Here is a 10,253-nt window from a genome sequence, read left to right on the forward strand (position 1 = left end):
CACCCCCCACCAACCCAACCTCCACTCCCGGCACCTTCCCCTGCAACCGCAAGAAATGAAAAACTTACGCCCCTTACTTCCCTCCAAGGCCCCAAGGGACACTTCCATATCCGCCACAAATTCACCTGCACCTCCACACACATCATCTATTGCATCCGCTGCACCCGATGTCGCCTCCTCTATATTGGGGAGACAGGCCGCCTACTTGCGGAACGTTTCAGAGAACACCTCTGGGGCACCCGGACCAACCAACCCAACCACCCCGTAGCCCAACACTTCAACTTCCCCTCCCACTCCACCAAGGACATGCAGGTCCTTGGACTCCTCCATCGCCAGACCATAGCAACACGACGGTTGGAGGAAGAGCGCCTCATCTTCCGCCTGGGAACCCTCCAACCACAAGGGATGAACTCAGATTTCTCCAGTTTCCTCATTTCCCCTCCCCCCACCTTGTCTCAGTCAAATCCCTCGAACTCAGCACTGCCTTCCTAACCTGCAATCTTCTTCCTGACCTCTCCGCCCCCACCCCACTCTGGCCTATCACCCTCACCTTGACCTCCTTCCACCTATCGCATTCCCAACGCCCCTCCCCCAAGTCCCTCCTCCCTACCTTTTATCTTAGTCTGCTGGACACACTTTCCTCATTCCTGAAGAAGTGCTTATGCCCAAAACGTCGATTCTCCTGTTCCTTGGATGCTGCCTGACCTGCAGCGCTTTTCCAGCAACACATTTTCAGCTCGGGCCCTATTCTCTCCCTAGTTACCCTTTTGTCCTTAATATATTTGTAAAAACCCTTTGGATTCTCCTTAATTCTATTTGCCAAAGCTATCTCATGTCCCCGTTTTGCCCTCCTGATTTCCCTCTTAAGTATACTCCTACTTTCTTTATACTCTTCTAAGGATTCACTCAATATATCCTGTCTGCACCTGACATATGCTTCCTTCTTTTTCTTAACCAAACCCTCAATTTCTTTTGTCATCCAGCATTCCCTATACCTACCAGCCTTCCCTTTCATCCTGACAGGAATATACTTTCTCTGGAATCTTGCTATCTCATTTCTGAAGGCTTCCCATTTTCGAGCCGTCCCTTTACTGCAAACATCTGCCTCCAATCAGCTTTTGAAAGTTTTTGCCTAATACCGTCAAAATTGGCCTTTCTCCAATTTAGGACTATTTTAGATCTGGTCTATCCTTTTCCATCACTATTTTAAAACGAGTAGAATTATGCTCGCTGGCCCCAAAGTGCTCCCCCACTGACACCTCAGTCACCTACCCTGCCTTATTTCCCAAGAGTAGGTCAAGTTTTGCACCTTCTCTCGTAGGTCCATCCACATACTGAATCAGAAAATTGTCTTGTACACACTTAAGAAATTCCTCTCCATCTAAACCTTTAACACTATGGCAGTCCCAGTCGATGTTTGGAAAGTTAAAATCCCCTACCATAACCACCATATTATTCTTATAGATAGCTGAGATCTCCTTACAAGTTTGTTTCTCAATTTCCCTCTGACTATTGAGGAGTCTATAATACAATCCCAATAAGGTGATCATCCCTTTCTTATTTCTCAGTTCCACCCAAATAACTTCCCTGGATGCATTTCCGGGAATATCCTCCCATCGCACAGCTGTAATGATATCCCTTATCAAAAATGCCACTCTCCCCTCCTCTTTTGCCTCCCTTTCTATCCTTCCTGTAGCATTTGTATCCTGGAACATGCAGCTGCCAGTCCTGCCCATCCCTGAGCCATGTTTCCATAATTGCTATGATATCCCAGTCCCATGTTTCTAACCATGCCCTGAGTTCACCTGCTTTCCCTGTTAGGCCCCTTGCATTGAAATAAATGCAGTTTAATTTATTAGTTCTACCTTGTCCCTGCCTGCCTTGACTGTTTGTCTCACGTCTGTTCTCAGCTGTACCCGTCTCAGATCGATCTCTTTCCTCACTATCTCCCAGGGTCCCACCCCCCCACCTTACTAGTTTAAATCCTCCCAAGCAGTTCTAGCAAATTTCCCTGCCAGTATATTAGTCCCCTTCCAATTTAGGTGCAATCCGTCCTTCTTGTACAGGTCACTTCTACCCCAAAAGAGATTCCAATGATCCAAAAATGTGAATCCTTCTCCCATACACCAGCTCCTCAGCCAGGCAATCATCTACTCTAGTCTCCTATTCCTGCCCTCACTAGCTCGTAGCACTGGGAGTAATCCAGATATTACTACCCTTGAGAACCTCCTTTTTAAATTTCTGCCTAACTCTCTGTAATCTCCCTTCAGAGTCTCAACCTTTTCCCTTCCAATATTGTTGGTTCCAATGTGGACAATGACCTCCTGCTGGCCCCTCTCCCCTGTGAGAACATTCTGCACCCTCTCTGAGACATCCTTGATCCTGTCTGGACCTCTGACTACAGAATCCCCTAACACAATTGATCTCTTGGAAGCCGACGTACCCCTCGTTGCATTAGAACCAGTCTCAATACCAGAAATTTGGCTGTTTGTGCTACGTTCCCCTGAGAATCCATCATCCCCTATATTTTCCAAAACAGCATACCTGTTTGAAATGGGTATATCCACAAAGGACTCCTGTTCTAGTTGCCTACCTCTCTTACCCTTCCTGGAGTTAACCCATCTAAGTGACTGTATCTGAGACCTTCCCCCCTTTCTATAACTGCATTCCAAAGCTTTGACATTTACCACTTAGAAGAATATGGGCATGGAATACAACCAGCACCCAAAGGTAACACATCATCCTAACTTAGAAATTTATTGCAGTTCTTCACCATCATTGATTTCAAAATATTGGAACTCCATATCTAACAGTTCTATTGGTGTCCTTACACCAAATGGACTTCAAAAACAGACTTCACCACCACTACCTTCTCATAGGCTATGAGCGATTGACAATAAATATTGCCTTGGTGACAACACTGATAACGCATGAATAAAGAAAATATTGTGTTTTGATGTGAAAAGGGACTATACCTTTACTTTGGGTATAGCTATTAAGCATGTGTGAGAGTAGAAATGTCAGACTGAATATCAAATCACATGGAACTTAAGCCTATCTCTCTAGTATTCCTAATAGGATATCATCTCTTACCATCTTCTGTATATAGTCATGTTCCATCAAGTCTGTTTTTATTCACTCACAAGAGCATAGATCTCACATTGCTAAAATATGAAGATGGTGATCAGATTTATGCAATGGAAATGGATGATGAGAGCCTGAATTAAAAACAAGTGATGATAAACTTGTACCGAAGTATAGTGAAAAGTTTTGTTTACGAGCAGTACAGGCAGATCATAATAAGTAAGGATGTGCAAAACAAAAGGTTTAGATGGAAGCATGCAGTACCTACAAGAGAGATCAGCTTGAGCAAGATCAGCATTATTTGAGGCTACAGGCTCAGCAATACAAACTGAGGTGGTGAAATTATCTGAATTGAAGCACAGCAGTGGAAGGGTCCAGCTAGTGATGGGCTTAAAGGTATACTTAGGCACTGAACCAGAGAATGGGAAAGCCTGTGCAGAAGCTAAATAAAGAGTGAGAGAAGGCTCAACACAGTGTACACAGTTAGCAACAGAAAGAAATCAAGTGGCCACAGTAAATAATGTATTACAGAAGGGAACACTTGGAAATAAAGGAACATGTGTGGTTCAAGCCATGAAGAAATTCAACCAGTTGGAAGCTAATTTAGCCAGTTTTATAGACAGTCATGAGTGTAAAGTAAGACTGGGGTAAGGCTGCAGCAGCAGCAGAGAAAATTAATCACAGACAGCAGCAATCTATTGGAGTTCCAGCACAAGGAGACACAAAGGTGCAGGATGAACTCCACCTGAAGCTTATGATAAACCCACAGCAAAACTTTGACTTTCCTGGCACCATAGACTACAGTACAAATTTTGATACATAAATATGAAAGTAAACAACAGAGAAACGAGTTATTAAATTGGATACCACAATAAAACTATTGATTGTTTTAGATGCTACATCATTGTTGAGACTAGGAATTCTCAGACTATCCTGCATTAAAATTTAGGGCTTGGCAAATTCAAGAACTAGAGTAGGGAGCTAAATGTATACTACACTTCTTTACATGGAAGAGATTATGAAGACTATAGAGTGAAAGGAAGCAGATTCTTTCACGTAACTTTATTTCATTTATTTCTAAAAATCTAAATTTCTTGATCACACATTAAAATCATGAGTGTTGTACCTACCTAATTCAAAATGCAATGTTATAATTTGAAAGTTAGTGAATCAGTTGGCTTTTACGACAATGCAACAACTTTATTTGGTGCTGGTGTACAAATGTGCATATATTTTGACAATCCAATGCAATAATCTTCAGGATTCCATACATGTTTATAATACCTAATTGTTGGCTGGTGCCTTGTAGGGTTATGGGAGTCATTAAGATATATAGCACAGAAACAGACTCTTTGGTCTAACTTGTTCATGCTGACAAGAAATAAATAAATCTAGTCCCATTTGCCAGCATTTGGCCCATAACCCTCTGACCCCTTCCTATTCATGTATCCATCCAGATGCCTTTTAAATGTTGTAATTGTACCAGCCTCCACCACAGCATGGATATATCGCAGATTTGCCAGTTTATGTAATTAATTACAGGATTATTGACTAGTATTTGATATTACAGTATTATGATATTGTATTTTACAATGCAAGATTGATAATTAATCCTAGATGTTAAATTTTTGATAATTACTTTGCATTTATATGATAGAAATATTGGCTGATTAGTGAGTCTTGGGAAGATTTGTAGCTCAGGTTGAGGTTCTGGATGTAGGTTTTCTCGCTGAGCTGGAAGGTTCATTTCCAGACGTTTTGTCACCCTACTAGGTAACATCTTCAGTGGGCCTCCAGGCAAAGCACTGTACATGATTCCTGCTTTCTATTTATATGTTTGGGTATCTTTGGGATGGTGATGTCATTTCCTGGGGTGATGTCATTTCCTGTTCTTTTTCTCAGGGGATGGTAGATGAGGTCTAACTCGATGTGTTTGTTCATAGAGTTCCAGTTGCTTCTAGGAACTCTTGTGCATGTCCCTGTTTGGCTTGTCCTAAGATGGATGTGTTGTCCTAGTCGAAGTGGTGTCCTTCCTTCTCTGTATGTAAGGATACTAGTGAGAGAGGGTCATATTGTTTTGTGGCTAGTTGGTGTCCATGTGTCCTGGTGGCTAGGTTTCTACCTGTTTGTCCAAACTAGCCACCATTGGTTGAATATTCATATTCCATATTGCTGACTGACATTTTCTTTTACTGGATTATGAACTAGTGATTTGTGTTGTATTTGTTCATCTTTTGTGGAATTATTAGCTAGTGTTTTCCATTGCAGGATGAGTGCAGGTTTTTTAATAGAATAAATGACTGAGTTTTTGGTGAAGTGGTGGTGAGGGTTGATGAGGACAATATGTTTGATGTGGTATAAATAGACAACAGAAGGGGTTCTATAAAATGCCATATGACAGGCTTAATTGATGCACATGTAATAACAGAGACAGTGCAACATGGGTCTGAAATTGAATGAATGACATGAAACAGAATAGTGTTGCATGATTTTTTTCCACACAGGAGAAAGTTTGAAGTGAAGTTCCCCAAGATTTGTTTGATTCATTGATTTATTTATTGTCACTTGTACCGAAGTATAGTGAAAAATTTTGTTTATGAGCAGTAGAGGCAGATCATAATAAGTAAGGATGTGCAAAACAAAAGGTTTAGATGGAAGCATGCAGTACCTACAAGAGAGATCAGCATGAGCAAGATCAGCATTATTTGAGGCTACAGAGTCCATTCAATAGTCTAATAATGACCAGGAAGAAAGTGCCCCTGAATCAACTGGTGCATGTGTTCAGGCTTCTGTATCTTTTGCCTGACGACGGAAGAGGTTGTAGAGATTATTACCAGGGTGTGAAGGCTCTTTGATGATGTTGGCAGCCTTTCTGTGGCTGCAAGCCTTATAAAGGGAGTCCATGGGTGGAAGGTTGGCTCCCGTGATGCCTTAGGCTGTGCACACCACTCTCTGTAGTTTTCTGATTTATTGCATTTCTTAATCTACATTATTAATCTATACTTGGATGTGCAGATCACAATTTCAAAAGTTGTAGTTGACATATGAATGTTAAGATTTGGAATGCAGAGATTCAGGATGTGGTGGAGGCAGTTTCAATTATGGCTTTGAAAAGGGAATTGGATAGTCATTTGAAGAGAAAAACTGTGGTGCTTTGTGGAAAGGACACGGAAGTGGGAATAGCTAAATGTTTTTGACAAAGAGTCTGCAAGGACAGAATGGACCAAATGGCCTCTTTTCATGTTGCATTTCTATGATTCCATTCTATGATCTATGATTACTGATTGAGATCTTTTACATTTTGGGAATATTGGCCATTTTTATATTATAGGGTCACTGGTTGGTCTTTTTCATTCCAGGCTAATCGTTTAAGAGTGTTGTAATAGAGAATTACTGGCTCTTATTTTGTACTGCAGTATAGTATATTTGGCTTTTATAATACAAGATTATTGTCTAGTATTTCATAATACAAATTTGGCTCTTCTTCTGTATTACAACATTGCTCGCTGGCTTATTACCTGACAAGATAATTAGTTGTTTTATAATGACAAAATATTGATTGCTGTTTCACAAAGCAAAATAATAGGCTGATTCAGGTTTGCTGGACTATTAAAAATCCCATACACACGACTGACGGTTTAAATATCAACATTACTGAAGGTCTTTATCTTTTAAAATTGTCTTTCAAATGTCAGTATTATTAGTTATAGTCTTTTTTCTAAACTCTCTTCAGGATTTTTGGACGATATCAGTTATTTTAGGATTGCCAGTGGTAATTTTAGGATTGCATCACGTTTTGAGAATTGATAGTTGGTGATACATTTTTCAGGACTGCTTGCAGTTTTTCATCTGACACACCCAAGTGTCGATTGCTTTTTAGAATGGAGGCTTTTGGCTGGTTTTTCACAATTTTGGATGACTGACTCTTATGTTATTCACGATTCACTGGTGTTTTACATTGTAGCCAGCAGCCGGAGTCCCTGGTGTTGGTTGGTGTTTAAATGATCACGATTACGATTTAGTGATTTTGATTTTATTATCCCTAGCAGGTTTTCACGTGGCACGCCTCTGCATAGAGGAAATCTGACCACAGGGGCTACTGGAGGTTTCATATATTGAAATAGCTTTGTGTTATCAACCAGAAATACCAGATACTCCATACATCCGGATTGATGTTCACATTGAGAAATGTATGATGCCTTTTAAATCAGATTACTTTATACATAATATATACACATTCGAAATGCTAATGTTTAATTTCTTGGAACTAGCAGCATTTTGTTTCTATGTCACGCCTACATGTTGGAGAAGATGGTAGTATCAGGATTGATGGTGGGGCTTTCATTTGTAACACTTCAGACACACCACTAGAAATGCAAAGTACTCCTCCGTGGGCGGAACCATAGCAACCAAGACACCAGCTACTCCCATCTTCTGGGTCCGTTTAAATCACGGATGTCGGACGGTGACGTCATTCAATAGAATTGAAGCATTATTTAGCAATCCATGAAGAAAAAAAAAATGGGATTTTCTATAATAAATTCCAGTTAAACTCGCACTATCTGTTGAAAAGCTGAGAGTGACAGGGACTAGTCATAGGCGGTTGCAATAGCAGGAGTGGTCCCCAGCTTTCTGACCTGTCACTGGGCTTTCTCCAATAGAGTGAGAAGAGACCGAGCAGAAGGAATCCACCCAGAACTTCAGGTTAGGAGATGGTTAATCCATACAATACAAATAGACCCAGCCGGGTGATCATATTTCTGACTGAAATGTTAATTTCACTCAAACATTAGGACACTCAGGATGTGAATTAGACCATTAATAAGGAAATAATCCCCAACTCGACTGGTTGGTATTGGGCGAACACAGGCGCCCGTTTGTAAAAAGCGCACATGTGCTACAAGCATCCTTCCCCCTTGCTTGTTGCTTTGTTCTTTAATATTTGATCGATATGTAGTTACCCCCCAATTGATGACATTTCCTTCACAACATTCTTTATCAGTAAATGGTTTGAAATCTATGAAGTGGTTTGAGAGCCCGGGCTGCGGGCTCTCTCAATCCACATAATGTTCAAAGAGATTTCTTACCAGCCACTCTGACCACAGCTCTCTCCGCGGGGTCCAGCACCGACTCCTGGCTTTGCCTCTTGGACCTCTGATGTTTGGAAAGATTCCAGGGTAAAGTATCCCCCGGACACGGGGACAAGCTTCCCGATCTCTCGCTCACACTCTCTTCGTCTGAAGAAGACATCAGGAGAAATGTCGTTTTCTTCTTCTTCTCAGCCTCTCTCACACACAAAGATCGGAGAACAGAGCAACACTTCACCGTGTAGTATCTGAGGTTGGGGGGGGGGGGGCTCACTTCAAATGTTAAGTGGGAGAGGGGAGGTGGTGGTGAGTGAGCACAGAAACGTCCTGCTTTCAACCTGCTGGAGGGGCAGGTTCTTACCGTGAGCTGGCGGCTGCTGTGACTGGCTTCAGTTGTTTCCGGTGAACACTGAAGCTGACCCTGTGACTCCGCAAATAGCTGTCACTAAATCACCGCCGGTCGCAATTCTCTCAGAACAGTCAATCCGACCTTGCGATATTTCCTTCGAATAATTGCTTTGCACTGTCTCTGGTTACCCAGCAGGGTGCTGAGATGAAGACACACCTGGAGGAATTTCTGATTTTTTCCCCCCCCCTCTCTCTTTTTTTGGATTTCTTGGCGTTGTCTCCCTCCCTTCCAAACGCTCTCTGCTCTTCCAATTCGCGGAGTGAGAGAGCAAAGGGGAGATTACCGCCAACAGCAATAAAAACACGGATTATCTTCACACACTATAACCTCAGACTGATCCACCATGCCTGCTCACAAGCCGGATTGGTCCAGCCGAGCGGGTTTACTAAATCATTCTTCATCTCCTGCTTTGTATTTTACTGCAATAAAATAATTCCATTTAGTAAAGGAAAAATCAGGCATTGGATTTTTTTAAAAAATATGATTTTAATTAGGTTATTCCACTGAAGGCATCATGAATTCAATGTGATTTTTGGTCAGATTAGTTTTGATCTAAAATAAACTTTAAATGCTTTCACACTATTATCTCTGTATGATTTCTGTATTCGCAAATGATCTGCTTTAGTAGTCCCCTATCTACCCCATACAGAAAATTATTCAGTTAGGAATGTTATGAACACCCGAATTTCCTGACCTGGTAAATACTGTATTAAGAATGACACTGAACTCCCATTTTTTTTAAAAAAGCCTTCTCTTTCAAAACTCCCCTCTTTCTAAAAATAACCATTTGCAGAAAAAAAACAGAGAACGTAGATTGTATGGAGTTGACTGCTTGTTTTATTTTTGACGTGATGATAATTTCATATTGAATTCAATGATTTGGTTGAATTGAATTTGCATTCCGCCCCTGCACTCCTCATTTGGACGAAGCGGTCTTTTCATGTGACAGGAACCTGCGTTTCAAGGAAGAAACTCCCCCTCTCAACCAATGAACTGAGTGGAAACCCTCAAAGAGCTCGCCCAGCCGGATCTCCCCTACTTACCTCCAATCATTTGGAATCATTATTAATAGAAACATATCAAATAGGAGCATGTGTAGGCCATTCGGCCTTTGACAAATGCTCCACCATTCAATATGATCATGGATGATCATCTATCCAAGTTACTTCACCGCCCCTTTCCTGCCACAAACCCTTTGATCCATTTGCACTAAGAATATATCTAACTCCTTCTTGAAAGCATTCAACGTCTTATTTTCAATCTGTTTGTGAAAGAATTCCACAGATTGGCCATTCCCTGAATGAAGAAATTTCACCTCATCTCAGTCCGAAATGGCCTACCCTGTTTTCTTAGACTGTGACCCCTAGTTCTGGAGGAGACAATTGTACAGGATTGTCAGAAATACTGTGTGAGGCAGTTGTACAGTCAGGACAGTGAGTAGGCAAAAAACTGAGATTTGTAGTCAGAATACTAAATTTGTTGAGGTAAGCTGGACAGATCCCATAACCCAATCTGCTGTACTGGTCCCAGTTTCACCAAGCAAGGTCTTCTATCGTAAATTGATAAGTAATTTGTCAAAATATGTGGATGTTATTCCTGTTATTCCGATTACACTCTAACAATTACAAATCATTTTTCCAGTATTATTTAGCGTTTTGCAAGGTTTACTGGAC

The 10,253-nt window shown here is 41.3% G+C and overlaps 1 protein-coding gene across 10 annotated transcripts in view; it reads right to left on the reverse strand.

The window, feature by feature from the left end:
* The window catches only part of macf1a (microtubule actin crosslinking factor 1a), a 599,180-nt gene extending 590,467 nt beyond the window's left edge, over nucleotides 1-8,713 (reverse strand). For 2 of the 10 annotated variants that reach the window (XM_072548450.1, XM_072548451.1), the window contains exon 1: nucleotides 8,172-8,713. In XM_072548450.1, coding sequence (XP_072404551.1) covers nucleotides 8,172-8,334 — 163 coding nt within the window. In that variant the 5' untranslated portion in view covers nucleotides 8,335-8,713. The remainder of the gene's footprint in view (nucleotides 1-8,171) is intronic. The other 8 variants (XM_072548442.1, XM_072548443.1, XM_072548453.1 and 5 more) reach the window with 6 other exon arrangements.
* Between the last annotated feature and the right edge of the window lie 1,540 nt (nucleotides 8,714-10,253).

Source organism: Chiloscyllium punctatum, chromosome 27 (genome assembly GCF_047496795.1).
Source record: "Chiloscyllium punctatum isolate Juve2018m chromosome 27, sChiPun1.3, whole genome shotgun sequence".
Classification (NCBI taxonomy): domain Eukaryota; kingdom Metazoa; phylum Chordata; class Chondrichthyes; order Orectolobiformes; family Hemiscylliidae; genus Chiloscyllium; species Chiloscyllium punctatum.